Source organism: Periplaneta americana, chromosome 7, assembly GCF_040183065.1.
Source record: "Periplaneta americana isolate PAMFEO1 chromosome 7, P.americana_PAMFEO1_priV1, whole genome shotgun sequence".
NCBI lineage: Eukaryota > Metazoa > Arthropoda > Insecta > Blattodea > Blattidae > Periplaneta > Periplaneta americana.
In genome coordinates this window covers 148,230,745-148,253,743 of record NC_091123.1, presented here as the reverse complement: position 1 = coordinate 148,253,743, position 22,999 = coordinate 148,230,745, and the positions used below count along the sequence as shown (strand labels likewise).

At 36.2% G+C, this 22,999-nt stretch overlaps 1 protein-coding gene across 1 annotated transcript in view; it reads left to right on the top strand.

Moving 5' to 3' along the window:
- The window catches only part of repo (reversed polarity), a 26,871-nt gene extending 5,896 nt beyond the window's left edge, over window positions 1-20,975 (top strand). The window contains exons 4-5 of the mRNA XM_069831552.1: window positions 10,012-10,208; window positions 13,198-20,975. Of these exons, the coding sequence (XP_069687653.1) occupies window positions 10,012-10,208; window positions 13,198-14,033 (1,033 nt within the window). The 3' untranslated portion in view covers window positions 14,034-20,975. The remainder of the gene's footprint in view (window positions 1-10,011; window positions 10,209-13,197) is intronic.
- The last annotated feature ends 2,024 nt before the right edge of the window (window positions 20,976-22,999 follow it).

Here is a 22,999-nt window from a genome sequence, read left to right as displayed (position 1 = left end):
GAGGAGGGGCTTCCCACAAACCTTGAACTAATAACAGATTCCACATCGTTCCAGTAACGCCTAATAGTCTTTGAATATCCTCTATACTTTAAAAGGACATAAAATAAATAATTATAATTAGATGCAAGCCCAAGACATCAATTATTACGCGATTATTGCTCTGAGAGTGAAATGCATTTTTAATGTTCAGAATTCACCGCATACACATGAGAGTGAAGCTGTAATTGGACACTAATTAGCAGTTTTGTAGCACCATCTGGTCCGTGTTTTACATTATATGGACCTTTGCATAATCAGTTTCTCAAATGGCTATCCAGCATTGCCAACTTTCTGGCCATGATTATTGTTGTTAACATTGTTAATATTTTTCGTTTATAATAATTAATAGCCTATTCGAAATTATTGTTATACCTAGACCTACACGAAAAAAATTTCACATTTTTATGTCAGTACTGTATGTGCCAATAAAATGTACCTGATTTTAATATTTGATATTTCACTATGTTGGTACAACATTGTTCTTTTGGTTTTTGGTAATTGTTGTGCAAGCTTGGGAGAATTCATTATGGTTTTCACTACGGCAGAAAGAATTAATATTAGAAATAAAATCAATTTTATTAGGTATTTATATTATTTAGAAATAAAATCAATAGAGACACAACGTAGATGTCGGAATCACTTTAATTGCCGATTAGCACCAACTCCAAAGACAATACTGCGTATACCAAAGAATTCATGGGGAAGGGACTGTTTTTAACCTCAGTAAAGGAAATTTAGGAAGACCGAGAAAATATTGAAGCTGTCCGGTTATCAGTCAATCAGAGCCCAAAAACAGGATACCGAAGAGGTGCGAGAGAACTGAGACTGCGTCCAACGTCCATCAGGAGAATTTTGAAAAAAGAATTCAAACTGACCCAGTATAAATTGCAAGTGAAACAGTCACTAACAGTTCAAGACAAGCTTGAACATGTTGAAATGTGCAGTAGTTTTAATCGAATGATGGAAGATAATGAGGAATGGGTGAACACTCCCTAGAAAAATTACGTACTGGTACTAATATAATGTGTAGTAGTACGTGCTTCTTAAGTTTCTGTAGCAAAAAAAAAAAAAAACAAACAAAACGAACAAACAAAAAAAAAAAGAGAGAGGGAGAGAAAGACAGTCGGATAATCCGACAAGCGGTTATTAGGGTGACGGATAATCGGGGTTTTAGACTACTGTATATGCATTCTTCAGTTAGACTAGTGAGAAAGCAATAGACTTATCAGGTAGGCCTAATGATTATGTATTATACTATGTATTTGGATGGAGAAGGCCTACAAAATATCAAGGGAGAACTGTGCTGCCCGCTGCTTGAAAACTTGTCATATATACAATGCAACAGAACCAAAGTTCCATTAAAAGTAAAACTACCCCTCTTCCAGGTCCGCGGGTTGTCAGAAGGGATTTGTTAAATATTTAGTTACGAATAGTAAACACAATGTCGTAGCTAATACTCGCCCATGAAGCTGTTTTGGGTCATTATTGGATAAAGGATTTATCTGCTATAGCTGCACTAACCCCTCTCCATCACTGAAGCTGGATGATTGCACCCCCTCCCTCAAATTAACAAAACATTATGCTGGTATAGGCACGTGACTGGTGGCAACGCAACAGTTGAGATGAACACGCACCCCCACAGGGTGCCCACCTTCCATGCGTGACGTCTTCCATGATGTTTGCCATATGCCGGCGGTGAGGGTGGAGGACTACTAATAGCGAAAACCGACCTGTGGCACATACACTTTTTTGCATAAACTCTTGTAGAGCATTATGTGAACATATGCCATGGTTTGGACAAACTTCAGCGAAAAGTTTGGCCATGCGTGGCTAGCGCAGTTTGTACAGATCAAACTGATGGCTTTATCAATATTCGTAAGATTTTGTTTGGTTCATTTATACCTGTCTCAAATTCCAGACAACGTAGTTAGTTTTGGGGAATTAGTCGGTCATGTAGCCACTTAGTTAGGTAGGCTACTAGGTTTTGATTTATGATAGCGAGATAACATTTGACGAGGTAAGGCCGGGGATTTGTCACGAGTAGAGACAGGCAAAATATGAAATCCATACTCCGGGGATTTGTTACGGGTAGAGATGGTTAAAATATGAAATTCATACTCCGGGGATTTGTCACGGGTAGAGATAGACAAAATATGAAATCCATACTCCGGGGATTTGTCACGGATAGAGACAGGCAAAATATGAAACTACTCCAGGGATTTGTTACGGGTAGAGACAGGCAAAATATGAAATCCATACTCCGGGGACTTGTTAAGGGTAGAGACAGGCAAAATATGAAATCCATACTCCGGGGATTTGTTATGGGTAGAGACAGGCAAAATATGAAATCCATACTCCGGGGATTTGTTACAGATAGAGACAGGCAAAATATGAAATCCATACTCCGGGGATTTGTTACGGATAGAGAGGCAAAATATGGAATCCATACCCCGGGGATTTGTTACGGGTAGAGACAGGAAAAATATGAAATCCATACTCCGGGGATTTGTTACGGGTAGAGACAGGCAAAATATGAAATCTATACTCCGAGGATTTGTTACGGATAGAGACAGGCAAAATATGAAATTACTCCGGGGATTTGTTACGGGTAGAGACTGGCAAAATATGAAATCCATACTCCGAGGATTTGTTACGGATAGATACAGGCAAAATATGAAATTACTCCGGGGATTTGTTACGGATAGAGACAGGCAAAATATGAAATCCATACTCCGGGGATTTGTTATGGGTAGAGACAGGCAAAATATGAAATCCATACTCCGGGGATTTGTTACGGATAGAGACAGGCAAAATATGGAATCCATACTCCGGGGATTTGTTACGGGTAGAGACAGGCAAAATATGAAATCCATATTCCGGGGATTCGTTATGGGTAGAGACAGGCAAAATATGAAATCCATACTCCGGGGATTTGTTACAGATAGAGACAGGCAAAATATGAAATCCATACTCCGAGGATTTGTTACGGGTAGAGACAGGCATAATATGAAATTACTCCGGGGATTTGTTACGGGTGGAGACAGGAAAAATATAAAATTACTCCGGGGATTTGTTACGGGTGGAGACAGGAAAAATATGAAATTACTCCGGGGATTTGTTACGGGTGGAGACAGGCAAAATATGAAATCCATACTCCGGGGATTTCTCACGGGTAGAGACAGGCAAAATATGAAATCCATACCCTGGGATTTGTTACGGATAGAGACAGGCAAAATATGAAATTACTCCGGGGATTTGTTACGGGTGGAGACAGGAAAAATATGAAATTACTCCGGGGATTTGTTACGGGTGGAGACAGGCAAAATATGAAATCCATACTCCGGGGATTTCTCACGGGTAGAGACAGGCAAAATATGAAATCCATACCCCGGGATTTGTTACGGATAGAGACGGGGAAAATATGAAATCCATACTCAGGGGATTTGTCACGGATAGAGACAGGCAAAATATGAAATCCATAATCCGGGGATTTCTTACGGGTACAGATGGTTAAAATATGAAATTCATACTCCAGGGATTTGTCACGGGTAGAGATAGGCAAAATATGAAATCCATACTCCGGGGATTTGTCACGGGTAGAGATAGGCAAAATATGAAATCCATACTCCGGGAATTTGCCACGGATAGAGACAGGCAAAATATGAAATCCATACTCCGGGGATTTGTCACGGGTAGAGACAGGCAAAATATGAAATCCATACTCCGGGAATTTGCCACGGATAGAGACAGGCAAAATATGAAATCCATACTCCGGGGATTTGTCACGGATAGAGACAGGCAATCTTGTAGACGAAACCAGGACATTTTGAGCGATGGTGTTACATGATCAGACCGGTGAACATTGCAGACGAAACGGACGCATATATTAAGCACACGTTGCAGTCTCTGCTCCAAAGTAACGTTTAGGTCAGTAAACAGAATACCACGGTAATCGAAGTGGGGCATCACGAATGTTTGCACTAAAATCTTTTTCATTCAGCCTACATAAAAATAACTAAGTATTAAGTTGTTAAAATGAAATCCGGTCATCACTAACGGAAAGAAGGAAATTAAACTGCTTAATATTCGCCATGGTTGTTAACACGTCTCCCGCTGTGACATCAAGTGATGGATACCGTCTTCATAGAATTCCTGTGGCCTAAAGGTGAACCAATGTACTACTTCATCCGATGAAAATTTGGTTCCATTCCGACTTTTCTTCAAATCTCCATAAATATGGAAATCGTATGGCTGTAAAGGAGGTGTGGTAGTATTTCGTAGCAAAAAAAAAATATAGTTTATTTAACGACGCTCGTAACTGCAGAAGTGATGTTTGAACAAGAACAATAGACTATAATTTTATTGAGATCAAACATGTGTATGGTCACCCCTCGTTTGTAAAGAGCGCGTGCGATGTACTTATCACTTAATCACAATTAACCTCTCAACGTTATTCGTAAATTGTGTCGTAATAATAGGTGTAGAAAGTGGAAATGTCATGGATGAACAATAAAAAGATGTGACACCCACTTCGCGCCATCTTCTGGTGTGTCATCAGTCAAACATCTGGCGTAGGCCTATACCTATCTATTAGCAGCTTCTATTCTTTGTACCCATGACTCTTTGTATAACATTCACGCTTTAATATATGTGGACGGGCCACAATTTCCGAAACAAACTGCTGTGAAATATCAGACATGGATAACCAGTCAACCAACTCCTGACTTCAGTTTATTATAAGTAATAGATTATTTAATGTGACAGCCGTGTGGCCTGACAGAAGCAGTCTGAGAAAGAAATGTGGCACTATTTCCAGCTGTATCAATGTTTCCATGAAATTATAGAGCAGTCATGCGTTTTAGTTACGAATATAAAATGAGTGACTGTCTTCTGTTTCCAAGGCCTCTATGTTCTTGTTCATTTGTGGATACGGAAAGAAACACTTACTGGAAAAAATTCGTTCGTTGCATTCGGATTTTTATTATATTATCGCTCACTTGTCCGCTTTTCCAAATTAATCATCAAATAGTGTTGTAATTTACCTTTAGAGCGCATTATTTCATTGTAGTGTTCTGAACTGAACCTGGAAATAAAATGAATAGCTCTGTAACTGAAATAAACTACGAAGGACATACCTCGTTGAATTAATATTTTCGAATCTCATCCCACATGTTCTTTTTGCATATTACTTTGGGATAAATCGCAATATAGCGAACGCCAGTAGGGGAAGTTATCCCCAACCACATGAAATGTGCATTCGACACAACACTCGCCTATCACGTAGAGTGTCTGTTGAGCTAGTAGGGGAAAAGTGGAAGGGGTCGTGGGCGGAGCTTCTACGTTCGCTATATTGCGATTTGCTCTTACTTTGCAATAATTCTAATATGATCAATTGCAAAGCTCTTCAAACTGTTGGACTAACAAAATAAGCTTTACGTCATCCATTTCATTTATATCTTCAATATTACCGTGATTGGAGGCCTTGCATCGACATAATTTTCATGACATTCTTTATTTAGACTCTTGGCCCTTACGGAAAACCGTTTAGAATACTCTGGCCAGAATTCTGGACGGAATCCGGTCAAGCGGACAGAGGCGATACGACCAAGTGGGCGTTGCTCCATTTAAAATAATGCAAAGAATAAAAATCCGAACGCGCCGAACGAATCCATTTCGGTAAGTGAGCGCCTACCTTAAAACGCGAACATACTTCGCACATTTATTCAAGTGAATAGTCTTAATATAATCTCTACAGTTCATCTTTTCGGGTAGCCTACTTTAAATGAATGAAACAATGATTACGTTTGTAGCTTTTCCTCGCGAAGTAATGTTTGATATGAATTAGTCCTAACTCCTAATCATATTTAATTAAGCGCATCCATACAGCCTATGATTTGCAAAATTTATTGAAATAAATCACGTAATATTAAGACCGTATTTGTGGGGGAAAATGTTCAGGTATGAAGAGTGTAGTAAAAACATATCTTTTAAAATGAAAACTACATTAAATTTTGTACATCGGTAATCGGAAACTGTATTACGATTTAGACGTATAGGCTATACCAAAAGTAAAATCGTGAATGTTGCGTCAATTTTAAATAGGAAAAGGTTTTAGTTATTTAACCCAAATTTTGAAGTGTTTGCCTGGTAATTACTAATCAAATTATAAGATAAATAAAAACACTTCACAATCTTTACTAAATATTCTCGAAATGAGAACCATTCATAGTTAAACAATGTCCAGGTACATATATCACAAAAACTGTCCACTGATCCGTTGTAGACTATTTCATTTTATTTAGTTTCTACTTTCATTTTTTTAATCCCGATACATCCTGAACTTCAAATGTCCCACAGGAAAAAATCCAGTGTGTCAAGATCAGGTGATCTAGCCGGTACATAATTTTGTCCTATTCTTTCAATCTGTTTTCCAAGAAACATTTCATTCAAGAACCTATAAAATGCGTTGATGTTTCTCATACAGGGTGCGAATTAACGCAGGGATGGGGGGACTTCCCCCTGTTGAAAAATTATCCCCCTCTCATAAATTTATTTTAACATGCCTGCCAGGGATAACTTCTATCCCCCCTCACAAAATATAATTGTTTTAATACGAGTATGTACTTTATAAAGTATAAAGTAAGCAAAGATAATAATATTGATGTATTATCATCACCGGCAAGCTGACAACAATCAATAACTTAGGAATTACACATCTTATCTTAAGCTTTCTCATGGATATAATTATTATTATTATTATTATTATTATTATTATTATTATTATTATTATTATTAATATTATCAAGATGCAAGACAAGCAACTCAGTGCGACCAAGCGTTGAGCCGTATCGAATGAGGATAATAATAATTTTATGTATGATAGTCTCTAGCTACTATTCTATCCCCCCCACTATAAATCTTAATTCACACCCTGTTCTCATAGTTTAAATTTCTTTCTCTGAAAATGGTCAAGTATTAGGCTCTGTTTCCCGCTAAACCCGTCGACATAATGAGTTTTTGAGAATGCTGTGAACTGCATTTACTGTAAGCTGAGCTAATACATTACACTTACCGTATAATGTACGGTATAAGTCGCGAGAGTTTAACCCTTTCCGCTCGAATGAGTCCATTTGGAATCACAAACATTTCTGTAATCTCGGACTCATACAATTTGCCTGATGATTCCATTTGGTATCCTCAGAAGTAGTTTCGTTCTTTACTAATAGAGTGCAGCACCCGCCAGTTCCTTGGAAAGCTGTTATTAAGAAGAGGATTGCTTTGCATTTTGGTTCTCCATGGTTTCTCTGTGCACCCATAAAGGGTTAAAACCGAAATCTGGCGCAGTGAATCTCCAATAAGCGGTGTACTTAAGTCCGTTCCATTCTACGAGGGTATTCTGTTCACCATTATCGACAATTATGACGATTAAAGCTGCCATTTAAATAGATAGTTGCGTCATCTGAGAATATGATATGCCTATGAAGATCTTCTGAATTAATGTTTTCACAAAACTCATTCTTTCTGTCAAAATCGTCTTCACTTAGATTAATTCTTGCAAAAACTGGATATCTGTATAATCTATGTGTAATTTCTCCGATTTCATCAACTTCCTTACTGATATATACAAAGGGTAATTGACATTGTCTTCCATCGCCACGTGTCGTAGATTTATTCCAATCTTCTTGAGTGGATAACGTCATATCAAGGGCATTTTCTCATTCTGTAATAATTATTGTCTTTGTTCTTCCAGATTTCGGATTAATTTTACGCGTCTTGTTTCATTTAATTTTTTGCACTATTTCCGAAATCGTTGATGTATTGTTTCGAATACGCTTCTTTAAACAAATCGCGTATTTCATGTTAATTCCTCATTCTGTGCACCTATCTCATCATCAATTGTAGTAGGCCTATTACGAATAACACACAGTGTTACTTTTTTACACACCGTGTATATTTCAGAATTTTAAATAATAATTATGTTATAGGCCTATAAATTCACTGATATAAAGAAGCTACTTCCGATGGAGAAACTATATATAAGTATTGAAATTACACAAACGCCACGACTCGTTTTCGACAAAATTTAAATCTAGATTACACAGATCAGAAGAGAGAAAACGCAATGCCATCAATGTTACACGACTTCCAAGAAAACAAATGACGTTCATTTAAACGTTGCCTATGTCGCTATTCATGTTTACGAATAATTAAATTAAATATGTGACGTGAGCGGCCAGTTAAAATGCATGCCAAAACCAATAGCTAGGCTACTCTTATTTTATCCAATAAGTTACATGGGCGCAGCTGCGAGCAAGATGCAGTAGTTAATATCGCATTATTTTGCTTCTCACCACTTCTGACGTGACTGTTATACCGCTTGGCTATCACACTCAATAATCTATTGTCTATTATAAACGAAGGCAGAAGTGTTGGTTGACTGCTTCCCCCTACGTCATATTTCACAGCAGTATGTTTCAGAAACGGTTACCCGACGACATAACTTAAAGAGTGTTATGCACAGATTCCTGGATTTGTATAGTCTAATAGAAAAAAATTAGAACAGTGCTCTTCCATTTACCGTCAGTTTTGATTACTTATTATGATTTTCATCTCAAAACATAATACATTTATATTGAGGAAAAGGAATTGGTTAGATCACTGGCTGAGAAAAAAACTGCCTACTGAAGGATGCACTGGAAGAAATGTTGAACGGGAGAAGAGTACGGGGCAGAAGAAGATATCAGAGGATAGACGTCATTAAGATATATGGGTCAGTCGGCCTTGGTAGCGTAGTTTGGTATAGCGCTGGCCTTCTATGCTCGAGGTTACGGGTTCGATCCCGGCCCAGGTCGATGGCATTGAAGTGTGTTTAAATGCGAGTCTTATGTCAGTAGATTTACTGGTATGTAAAAGAACTCCTGTGGACAAAATTCCGACACACCGGCGACGCTGAGGTCTTTCTTAAAAAATCTTGCTCTCCGAAGCAAAAACTGAAATGACACTCCTGCTCAAAGGGTTTTAGACTGAGTTGTTGTTCAGTCAACTGTCCGAAGACAGGTTTGAACCTCATAAGTGACACTAATAAGGTATCATTAATGAGATATATTATTTTAATGTACCGAAGTACATATGATATTTCCATGCAGATATTCTGCGTCATCGTACGATGAAAGAGTAATGGAACGGAGAGAATTTTTCTCCGTTCCATTACTCTTTCATCGTATGATGACGCAGAATATCTGCATGAAAATATCATATGTACTTCGGTACATTAAAATAATATATATGATATGCGTAAATCACTTCGTGATTTAAGACGGCGCTTATTCCGTCGGATCCCGGCCAACTAGTCACTCATAACGAGTGCACCTCAGCACATGTATGGACTTCAGTCCTACGTTCATAGACATCTATGACGTAGTGCAGAGGGCGGCCACTAGAGGGAACCCAAGAGTTGGAACTTAAACTGAGACGATTCTGTCCGACGCCGGGGGTGGGTATCCGGTGTGGCTTAGTGGATAAAGCATCAGCACGTAGAGCTGAAAACCCGGGTTCAAATCCCGGCGCCGGAGAGAATTTTTCTCTGTTCCATTACTCTTTCATCGTATCATTAATGAGGCAACTAAGCCAGGAAATAATGGGGTAGGGTGGAGAGTTCCTTCCCTCCCCCCTCTATTGCATACACTGCTGATATTACACTAGTCAGACTTCAGATGTATACAAACAATTGTTGTTCTTTCTCTGACACATATCGTCAAGAGAGATGTACTGCCTGATAATAAGTATAGGTCTACATATCAGCCAGAACCTCAATCAGAGTAAAGGCCGAAATTACTTCGACCAGAAGGCCCCATTGCACGTTAAAACCAAGGTTCCGATCCGAGTTCAGAAAGCATAAATGTGGAACAGCAGTACAAATATAGTTCCTCTGGCAGAAAAGACTAACATGCTGTGGAACTGATTTTATTCCAGAACGACGTTCACGGCATACCAACTGGAAGAGCTGGAGCGGGCTTTCGAGAGGGCGCCCTACCCCGATGTCTTCGCCAGGGAGGAGCTGGCGCTGAAGCTGAACCTCAGCGAGTCTCGGGTCCAGGTCTGGTTCCAGAACAGACGCGCCAAGTGGCGCAAAAGAGAACCACCGCGGAAAACAGGCTACATGACTACAGGTAAGCGATTTAGCATCATCTTGCTCATAACTGAAGATATCTTCATAAGAAAAACTGAAATGTAATAATTTTTAACTGAGCTTTAATGATATCAACAGAACTTTCATTTTTTATGTCTGATAACTAGGGAGCGGATGTTGATGAAAAGTCATCTTCTTATTTTTCACATTAGGACGATGCCTACTGATATAGAAATCCTTTCTACGTTAATATCAACGTAAAAAAATAATTTCTTATATTGCATTTTTTGACTAACAGGTCATTCTTATATTTTTTTCGGAATTTTTTGGTCATTTTTAATACTCTGAAGAACTTTTAAATCATTTGGAATGCATTTCACTTTCTTCTTTACCGATAGGTCTGTTAAATAATTTTCTAACCAAATAGGTGAGTAATAATTACCTACTGAATAAGTGAATAACAGTGAAGTTTGAGTTTTATAGTTTGGAACAGACTCTAAAGTCCATCCCTCATTCCACTGAAGGCTTCACTCCACACAACGGAAGTAATATAAAATGCTTGACAGCAGCTTAGTTTAAGTGAGGGCTTTGACCGCTACTTTTCTTTTGTCGATACGAGGGTGTCTTTAGAATTTATATTTGGAAGGGGGGAAACTTTCACCGCGTCCTGGACAGAACGTTGTGTCCTTAACATGGTTCGGAAGGGATGTCTACTGTAGTAGACGGTATTTTTAACACAAAGATTGCAAGAATGCACGTTGCGCCCACAATTTGTTTTGCCATTCACACTCCCTCATCTGGAAGATCTGGTAACAAAAGTGAAGCGCGGAAAGAGGAGACAGAATGAAGGCACTGACATGGACCATCCCTGACTGAAACACATTGTAAAACCTAATTAAAATCTGTAGTTTAGCCAGAAACTAAACACACTAGAACAACATGAAATATACAGACACACAAAAACACACCCGAATGAAATTCTCAACACACAACTCAATTTCAGAACACACATACTCTTTGACTCTACATTACACAACACGAACACATCCTCACAAGAAACAAAACAAGAGGCGCCAAGACCAACAACGACCAGTTCTGAGGATGACCCATAAAAGGTCGAAACATGTAAACCATGTACGATAGAATTTAACACAAGAAAGTCATCATATTCCAAACTTATACATTTGTTCAACACTCTGGCCTATATTTAACTCTCGCCTATTTCTTTTAAAGATCTGGTGACCATTTTTAAAATGCTACGAGCAGCTCTTTTAAACGTATCACAACACTAAAAATTATGTTTTCTCAAAACTACGTTTTTGGTCAATGATAAAGTTCCTAGAGGTTTCCATTTAGTCCGATTTACATGACACTTTGCAAGAATACTCAGTATATTCCAATACACAAAGCTGTGCATGAAATCAGCTCTTCAATGAAAACTTTTCATGATATGAATTTTCAACTTCTAAAAATTAAAGAAAATTATGAAGCAAAAATTATGATTTGTAAGAAAATTTTTATCTTATGAACCAATTCTCAATTTAAAAATCCGTGCGTAGTTTTCACGAAATGTAAGTCCTTCACAGAAATTTTTTTTAGTCAAAAACAATTCTGAAGCCATCAGAGATGTTTTGAATTGACGTATAATTTAATATTATTAAAATAAGTGAAAATTAATATCTATATAACTATAGTCCCGTCGCTCTAATTTCCGGCAGCTAATCGCGGTGCAGGTCGGCTACATTTAAACGTGTGCGTCTTGTGATTCGCTTATGAAGACGTTATTCATTTCTTAAGGCTCGATAAATACTTAATATAATCGTCCGCCATTTTGGCTCTTTCGTTGGCGTTCGCAGAAAGCACACGAAGACGTTATTTGCCGCACAATTATTTGCTGAATTACAGTGCGTTTGATTTATTATCATAGGTGCTACGACATGATAATGTTTAACGGTATGGCAAATAGATTCCTCGTATGGTAGCTCGGCAACGAAAGAACAAAAATGGCGAAGATACTACCTACCTAGAGTTTATAGAGCCTTCACTTCCTAAGACGTAAGCAAAGAGGAGGAGTCAAGCCGGGAATAACAGCGTCGCGACTTATAGTGAATGAAACTTGACGGAATTTAGTATTGTCATTTAAATGTTTTCTAATTCCAGGCGTTTGACAATAATGTCATTTGACCTCTTGCACTCCAATAAAATTATAATTATTAATTTTTTATAATATTTATAAATATTATAATCTTTAAATGTACAAACACAACAAATCCGCCGAATTTGAAAGAAATTAATCAAAAACTTTAAAAATTCCAAAACTCAGTCTCAGTGTCCCTTATCAAACTTGCAAGTAGAAAACAAATTCAATTAGCATGAACCGATCACCAAGTATTCTCCTGCAATATTTTATAACGTTCATTTCTTTCGTCGTAGATCAACACTTTAACACAGCTGATTTTAATGGTTATATATATATATCACAGTTAAATATCTAAATTATCCCATTATTATTATTATTATTATTATTATTATTATTATTATTATTATTATTATTATTATTATTATAACTATTTCTTACCAATGTTTATTATTGTCACACTAACATTACTTATCCAACTTTCATTATTTACTTTCATGTTGTTTTATGGTCTAGATATTAACCCATTTATGCCCAAGACTTTTTTTTTTGTTGAATATTTTCATAATTTTTCCACCGCCACATGAAATTGAAATGGAAGTTAATTATTGTGCTGCAGGCTCCTTTGATTCTTCTAGTATACACAGCAATTAAATAAAAGTTAATTTTGTAATTCATTCCTTTGCATTTTTTGCAGAAAAATAGCTAATGCAGACTGTTGCGAAAACGCAACTGTAATAATTATGTAAGCAATTGTATTCAATTAGAATTAGAGTCTGGCTGGGCGGAAGAGAAGGCCTACTGGCCTTAGCTCTGCCAGATTAAATAAATAAATTATTATTATTATTATTATTATTATTATTATTATTATTATTATTATTATTTGTTCCAGGGTCACCCAGCTCCGCGCTCGGCTCGACGTTCAGCGCCCTCAACAACACGCTGAGCCCCTTTGCAAGCCCTGCGCCCTCCACCACGTCGACCCCGGACTCCTGGGCGTACTCCTCGGCATACGATCTCTCCCCGCACCTGAACCTCCTGTCGCCTTCCAGCTCCCCGTACTCCACGTCCTTCTCCACGGCCAACAACAGCGCAGCCTACACGTCCGCCTACGCAACAATGCTGCCGCAGCACGACTCCACGGCCTCCACGGCCACGCTGTTCCCTGGCAGCTCCATGCGATCGCATCAAGACTACGTGGTCGCATCGGGCAACAACAGTCCTCCGAGTTCCTTGAGAACTCACGGGGAGTACCACGTCTCGACGCCCGGCAGCAACAGTCCGCCTATGAGAACCCACCAGGACTACGTGACGAACACGAACAGTCCGCCCGGTGCGTTGCGGACGCACCAAGACTACACGGGCAACAACAGCCCACCCAACTCGCTGCGCGCCCACCAGGACTACGTGACCAACGCGCACAGCCCGCCGCCCCCCCTGCGGGAGTACCAGAGCATCGTCACCTCCCAGCAGTCCCCGTCACACCAGCAGCAGCTGACGACGACCATCGACGGCCAGGGCAACAAGAGCATGGATTACATCGATGTGGGCAATATGAGTCCGCAGAAATATCAGGATGAGATGCTAGGGGGCCACGACAAGCGAGACAGCTTCAACGTTGGCGCCTCGAACGGAAACAGTGCAAACAATGGAGGGAATAGAGGGAACAAAGAGATAAAGACGGAAGCTACTCAAAATTTCGTGACTCTCCCACCTTTTCTCGGCTGACTGAAGGCAAACATTGGTGCTGGGCAGTCCATTCAGGATATAGTCTTCATATAACACGACGGAGCGACAAGTCTAACCCTTACATCGCGGAGGTCAATTGCAGATTCCTCGTCAATATGGTGACCATTATGTTATGAAACTATCAAGGGACACGACCACCAGTGGCGTAGCATGAAATTTTGAGCAGGGGAAGCTAACTCAAGTTGTCTTTCATGTACATATGAGAAAACGTATTACAAAAATATAGTCTTAAAATAAATAGTAGTCAATGTCAAGTCAGCAGTCCGAAGATTGGTTGGAACCTCGTAACACCAATAAGGCATGACCTCAAATGGTACGTAGTAAAATATGATTTCATGGTTTACACATATCTCTAACAAATAGACACAGTCATTTGTTTTTTAAATCGCACTTTTGTTCGTAAGTCAGTCTTGATAATAGAATTGTCCTAAAAATTCAAGTAAATTGGTGTCAGGAACTGTTATTTCACTCATTATTTATTATATCAGCTGCAATGCACACTAACACTTCAACTGAACAAACCCTCACGAAAGGGATAACTCGGTAACTTTCAATGTAAAAGCTAGCTTCTTCCGTGCCTTGCGACAAGGGTAGTTTAGTTAGAAAGGGATGGAGAATCTGCGGGATGGGTTACACAGAAGAATGAGTTAAAGAAACCAGTCTGCTTGGAAGCTGGTGTGTGCAGGCTTCTTGTTTACTGCTGCATCACAAATCATCCTGAGCTGCCGCATCACAATATTTAACGCATAAATATAAACTCTATTAAAATTAATAAATAATTTTGTTCATAAACTGCAGGTTTATTATGAAATTATTATTATTAACTGGGGAAGCTGAGCTTTTTAGCTTACATTGACGCTACGCCACTGACGACCACAAATTTTGAGTTAAAACAGTGCAGGTGCCATAGGCAATCCCATATTTAGGTATACTCTATTTTATTTCAAGGACTGCAGTTCGGTGGCTCCTTTGAACACCCACTTACAGATTTATGACTTCCTACACAAACACCTCTGACAATTCCATCCTGTCCCCTCGTCCCAATATTGCACAGTTGCCATAATCCTGCTGACCCTCGAAATGAGACTGACGGGATTCTTGGAATTCGGAAAAGATGCAGCAACTCTGTCTCCAGGTGGATTTGACGGGAGCCTGTCAATTCTTCTGAACAAGGGTTGTGATTGGTTACTGACAGGAGAAGACAAGATTTCCGTCACAGTAAGGAAGACATTTATTTATGACAACCAATTAGTAGTGGGCAGTAGAAGGTCTGTCGGCAAAGTCCTTTCTATGAAACTGCACTCCATGAAAAAAAAATAGAGTATACTGCTATACCCACGGGCCTGAAAAAATGTTGCGTCTCTCTCCAATGAACTTACGCAAACCTTAGACATTTAGCAGTCAAAATGTAAAAAAGTGGCATGTAAGAACAATAAGTAATAAATTTTAACATTCTATTAAGCACTGTATCCTGACAAATGTATAAACACTCTACTCTTTTCCAACACTGAAAGTCTCTCCATAAACAACATAAATCGAACAATTAAAAGTGAATAATAAACTCATGAAGTTCGATTTATGGTACCGGTACATTTTTGCTGTTAATACCTCGCATCCAGCATCAATATATCTACAGTAATCTCACTAGAGATTTTGATTTATATAGAAAAAATCAAAACTCGATTGGGATTTAATTGACTATTACACGATTAAAAGAAAGTATATAAAGATTAGAAGAAATAAAGTACTCTAATAAGCAAAATATTAATTTACTTACAAAAACACTAAACTGTCTTGAAATGTATTCTTGTACTATCTCACCATTACAAATATTCGCTAGATAGCAGTAGTGTGTTATAATGAGCTGTTCTCTTGTTACCAGTTGTGCCAACTATACAATCTTAATTGAACTCTATGGAGATTATTAGTCAAGAAGGCTTTGTTGATTTAGTTTCATTTTTATTAAAACAGTTGCATTCCACTTCAATTATCAATATATATTAAACGATTTCTGATTCGTGACTACTCATAATCTCATATAGCAGAAGCTATAACATAACCTAAATAATATAAACAAGATAAATGATAGGAAAGTTTTAACTAAGGATGATGAAATAAACATGAATCATTTTAAAAGGTACAGTTATTGAAAGTACAATGTTGGCAAAACAAAGAAACAAATGTTAGGAAGATGATAAAAACAAACAAATCCTAGGGAAGTGATAAAAACAAACGTTAGGGAGATGGTATAAATTGTTGGATAAGCAGCCATGATTGGTTGAAACACGTCGTTCTGTACAGTTTCATTGATCAAAAGTAGTATGACGTAGTAAAAGTGTAATAGTCAATTTAAATAATCTCCGCCTTATGCACTCTCATTCAAAATATCTTATGATTAACTTATTTGGCTTCTTAAAACATCTGATGAATAATTTGTTTTATTTTTTTAACTTTCGTCACTCATTTCAATTACTATTTAAACATCTGATTATCAATTCATCTGAATTGTTAAAAAACATCTATAAATTCATTTTAATTATTGTCAAAACGTTTGATGTCTAATTCACCTGAACTATTAAAAAAACAGTTCTAATTAGGTGTGTAAAACTTGTCAAATTTCTGCAATCCGTCTTATCAATCACGCTCTATTAGCAATACTAAGTTATAGAACGTGACCATCCTGTCCACCGGATATTCGAGAGTTATGCTAAATTTGTTTGTGATGTTTATGAAGACATTTCGCCTGAGGGTTACTGAATTAGTTGCTCTGTCTTGTTATTGGAATCTAGATGTTGCCATCAATGCAGTATTTCACAGGGTTACTCTTTAAGGAAGAGAGGGGAACACAATAATCAGAAACCTCTCTAAATCTAAATATATGGGTATTAAAAACAAGTATGCGATTAAAAATTCCATCCTCTCTCTTTTCATAAGAAATTACTGAAATTCTTTCGTTCTGTTTACCCAGCACTGGTGTCGGGAAAATCAAATGTATTTAGAAATGCGTTTCTTTACAAAAGAAAAAATTAATAACTTCCACATTAATGTAATATAGTCTGCAAAAAATAAATAAATGATCCATTTTAACTATAAAAGAACTCTGTAAAATATGAAGAAAAAAAAAAACCTACATTCTTTGATTTGTCTGAGGTCTTGTGACTTCTAAAATAAATATGTATAATATTGCTTGTTGCAACTTATTATTTTCTGTGTTGTTAATAAGAAGCAATTATTTAGTCGTAAGATAAAAATATGCTCAGTCAGCAGTATCAAGACATTTACAACTCATCATTTTCTATGAACATTTTATATTTTCATATAACTAAATTTGTAGCTTTATCAAATTCTGGACGTTATTTAAGAGGCTCAGAAAGTTTTAGTTTTAAATTTTCAGAATGATCTACTGAGATATACAGTGTAATAGTAAATTTGAAATGTTCTTTGCACAGAAAGTGAACATTTAACAAAGGTTACTATTTGATCTTTGTCAACATTAAGCGTACCACATTTTCTTCAATGCTGAAAATCGTACGTCTTCCCATTAGTAGGGTATACCCCAAAAATCTGTTGTGTGTGTGCGTGTGTCAGTGTAAATTGAATTTATGTGTGTGTCTCAAAGTGTGATAGAGAAGACAATGTGTTCAGTAAGAACTTAAGTAATGTTTATGTTGGGCAAGAATGATCAATTTAAGCATAATTTTTTATTTTAATCTGTAAAACTGCAGTTACTTAGTTCAATTTCCAAATATAATGGCAACAAATAATGTTCCCATCAAACTGAAGAAAGCTTCAAAAGTTGTTGACTTTAAACAGAAACACTACATAATATATTCTTCAGTTTCGATGGTCCATTTCTATGTAAGTATTTTTGTGTAAAAGGCGATCGTGTTTTGGAAGTGGAGTGAGAGAAAATTAAGCGAAAAATTTAATTCTGTATTATAATGTATAATTACTAAAAAGGTTTACTTCTACACAATGTAAAGCTGCTGGTAGTAGACTGATTAATGCCTTGTGGGAAGTAATATAAAGTTGAAATACAACTATGGAGAAATTTTAAATAAACTGCACAAATCTGGTAATTCCAGTACGATGAAAGGCATACAAAAATTTTCAAATCAAGCAAAAGACAGTATTCATTTTAATTTTATAGCAAAAGGGTATTTTGGAGGCTTTGTAATTGATGCGTTTTCCACACTTAATTGCAGTAGGATTAACTAAATTAAAAGATACTAGGGACAGAAATATATAATATGTTGTACATAAAGTTTTCCAGGTATTATCATCGCTTATTTAAAAGGTTCTGAACCTGTTACAAACCTAGAGATAAAACGCCAGTATTATCTATCATCCACCATAACATCTATTCCCTGTGATACCGGTACTGAGATTACAAATAGTCCATAACTAGCATTTAATGACAAAAAACAAATACTGGACTTAAATACTCGTCGTTTGCAAACAGAATATTGCTTGAAAATGTTTATTCAATGCTTAAAGCACAAACAGAAAGAAGTTATGTTGGATCAGTGATAAGATTGTTATAAAATCATTCTTTGTAGAAAATATGAAGACACAACGACTATGTTTGTCTGATGGAATTTACTGACTGCTACTAATACTTTTAAAAATTTTTCATTTTACATTATTTTTATGAACATTTTTCGTTCAAGATATTTAGTATCTCTTTAGTATCTCTTAGGGTAATAAATGGAACAACAGTTCAGTTTTCAATGTCTAGATGTTGCAGGCTAAATGATGTTGTATTCAAAAATCACTCTTATTTTATTGTATAACATTTCCCGATATAGAGAGAGAGAAATAAATCGTCCGGCCTTAATTAAGGATGACCACGAGGATCCGAAAATTAATAGCACATACAAATATAATTAATTAAATACGAGTATTGTTATAAAAATAAAATGTAATAATTAAGCACCGATTATCAATTATAAAATAAAATCTTAGAAGATGACTAAAATTATACTTATAAATAAAAGATATTTAAAATTAGCATATCCTTAATTAAGGCCTTCTGAGTGGTATAAATGAAATTGTATAATCTGCAGGGAATCTTTAAGAATTTGCGAGATGATTTTTTGAATTTCAAAAGATGATATTGTACTGTAATTGTTTTAAAAAATTATAAGTAAATTTTGGTAAAGAACTCCGAGCACCAAAAAATAAACCTGTCACTGGCCAATTGAAGAGAGGGATGTTATACTTGGCACTAAGGTAGGGAATGCAAGGCTCATAAATGGTCCTCTTTTCATGATCAACCTGATGAGCTTGGTTTAGATCTCTCTCCATGCGTATAGTTGGATCTATGATAACAGCCTTTTATTGTTGCCTGTTATTAAATATACATGTTGAATGATTCAAATTGGAGAGGGGGGAAGGGAAAATATTTAGTAGCCATTAGGCCTACTAAGGAAAGAGATGATACTGAGGGTTTTGAATACCGTACCGGTACCGTCCTGTTTTCGAGAAATGCTGGTACCTACTCTTATTACAACAGTAACATAGTTTTCATAATGAATAATAGTATCCATTGTATTACAAGCTACACTTTACAAAATAAGAATTAGGCCTATTTGTACTATGTACTATAGTAGTTTCATTACATAAAATATACAATATACATTCTACTTCAATAGTGTTGCTGCAGCTATAATTTTTATTTCATTTCGAACTAAACATGGCAATACCTGCGCTCTGAATCTTGTGTAAATATAAACACAATTTTAGTCAAATGGGGTTAAATAAAAGGCTTGTTCTTTAACATGTACATAAAATACATGTTCTGACGTGTTTAAAAATATGTTCATCAATTTGTCTTCCTTTTTTTATATTTTTATATAGTAAGATACCAAAGATTTGAAACTTTCCAGTCTTTTAACTTGTGATTGATAATACAAAAGGGCCATTAGCATTAATTACAGGTGTAAAGAAGTTACCATTCTGACAAAATATATAAACTAATGTGTTACAGAGAATGAATACAGATAAAGCCTCATGTACTGCGAAATTAAGCAATGAACCCATTACAGCTAACATTATATCGGAGTTAAGGTGAATTAAGAAGATAAGAAAAAGAAAAAAAGGAAAATAAAAATAGAGTGAGAGAATAAGTTTATATTTAAGATTTAATCATATGAATTTCTGGGACAATTTCTGTCCAGTGTCGCATTCGTGTGCCTTATGAATAGTTTTATAGCATGCAGAGTATAGTACTTTAAGTTGCAACATATATAACCGTATATTTTTATAGCGTGTTTTTATGTGTGAGATTGATTAAACAAATGAATGCCATTTATAAATGGTCACAAGCTGTAAAGTTGGAGTACAACATGCCTTTCACAATTTGTTTCTTAAAGGGAGATGTTGATTTCAAGGCATTTTGTAATTATTATGTTATTGTGCCATTATATTTTCACCAGGAATTAAATATATTTGTGTGTTTTGTACAGTTGTGTACTAGTTATACAGAATGTTCAAAAAGTCACGCAACCCTATGGGAAACATTTATTTTAGAGTAAGTGCTGGAAGCAGTCACCATTTTGTGCTTCATACAAGTAGACATGCTTAATCATGTTGTAATATTTGGCGTGAGATAGCACTGATAAAGTTCTGAACATTCGCTTGCAATTCCAGAATACTGTGTGGATAAGGTACCCCTACAAGAAAAAGTCTGCTCTGTTCAGTGTTCTTTAGCACATGAGAAATAAAAGTAAACAATTAACAGAGAAATAAAAGAGAACAATTATTGACATAGAGTAAATGACAACTAGGTATTACACGTGATTCTCCACACAGTTGCGTGACTTTTTGAAGATCCTGTTTTAAGACGTTATAGTGTACCAGTGATTTTATCTAGTGAAAAGTATGTAGTTTATGAAAGACGATTAAATCACTGAATTAGGATCCACTTTCCGTTCTTTCATAGATACCTAATGTACAAACCAAATAGATACATTTTTACACACTACCGAACTTCTGATATTTAACCTTTTAAATGCTAATTTTTTTTCAAATTATTTTGTGGGTTGAATATATATATATATATGAAACTTGGGGAATATATTCTTAACATATGAAACTAAATTATGAGTTGTAACCACGTTCATAGATTTCATTCTATGCTTTGGAAACCTTGTTTCTATTGCGTCACCCGTCACTTGAATTTCGGTCAGTTGCTTTAAGTATACTAAGTTTGAGAAAATCGGTTAATATACATAAAAATATATATTCAGTTGCTTCATTAATTGAATGGTTTATACATATCTACATAAGTTTGATAAAAGTCAATTGACACATACAAAAATGTAAGTCAGTTTCTTTTTAAAAAGAAATATACATAAAATCTTTCAACACGTATAACCTAAAGGTATGAAAGTCAGTTCTTTTAATAACAATTAAATACTTATACCGAGTTTAGTAGAAGTCAGGTCAGAGCTACAGTAGTTGCCTTTTTTTTTATGAAGGAAGAGCGGTCCGAAGGCTAGCACTGAAGCCTCTATTTGGCTACTATTCTAGAATGATTTTTGAAGTCTGAACGGTGGCATTTTTGTACATATTGTGACTCAGATGTGTGGTGTCATCTGTGGATTCATCTTACAGGTCTTAAGATTCCGATGGAATCACACTAGATTGCCCTTTCATCCTCATCCCCACGAAAGCATACTATTCCTGATGCCATTTGTATGCCAGTCACAATACTAGATCACACCAGCACAATTTTGGATTAATACTATTGAAATTATAAATGAAATGGAGATGGTAGAATGACGGAAATAGCAGAACCCCAGAGAAAAACTCTCAGGAGCCTCGACTTTGTTCACCACAAATACAGCTCTGCCATTCGAACCAGGGTTCACAGTCATCACAAGCTAGTGCTTTGTCAATTGTGCTACTAAGGCGGTAAGCTAATTCCCTATAGTGGGGTTCACATAAGATTATTTCCTATTGTGTATCATGAGATGGTTCTTTTAGACATGCATATATTATTGCTATTAACAGACGCTTAAAACGGGCTCTTGTTCTTGACCCTACTATCCGTTTCGAAAGCAACCTAAATCAGGCCACCGAAGTTGATATTGAGATGAAGACTATATAATACCGTATGAACCTTGTCTGCCGTATCTTTCTCAAAAGTACAAAGTCCCTCTTAAACAATGGTCTGTCATTGGTTTGCTGTTTGGCAGTAGAGGTTCTATTACAAAATTCACATGGAATTATCTTAAGGAACTTCACATTCCTTTTGATTATGTAATGTCTGTCCTTATAAATATTATCAAGGATTCTCTTCAAATATTACATCATCATCTCTATTTCAATTAATCCACTTATACAGTATTTGCCTTAAACAATTAACTTTCTTTTTTCTTTAATGTATCACATCACATTATATTGTACATGTTTATTGCATTCAGGATCCTTGTGGTCACTCTAATTCTTTGAGCTGATGTCTATAACTTAGAAAAATATATTATGGCCGTTTTTTCAATGTTGCTGTTACTAGATATCACCAAAGCAAGTAAAATCAAAATGCTATATACTGAAACCATAATACTAATTATTATGTTTTTATTTATGGTTGACTGACTGAATATTAAAATGTATTTTGTTTGGCAACCTGAAATTCATTGGTTTGACTGAACAGTTTATAGTTAATGAGACCTAACCTAAAACTGTATTTTGTTTCGCCGTATGAACTGATTACTACAAACTCTTAAAACCACTTCAAAATGTATGCTGTATATTTATTAATGTTACCAATTATTAATTACATTCAAATTTAAAATAACACTCGCTATTAACTTTCGTTTCATGAATGTTGGCAGCTTCTTGAAAGGGAAATGATGCTATCTTCATAACAGTTAGAAAGTAATGGCCAGGTGTAGTATCTGTCAATTTCCAGAATTCAAAATGAAGTTGACAAAAGAAAA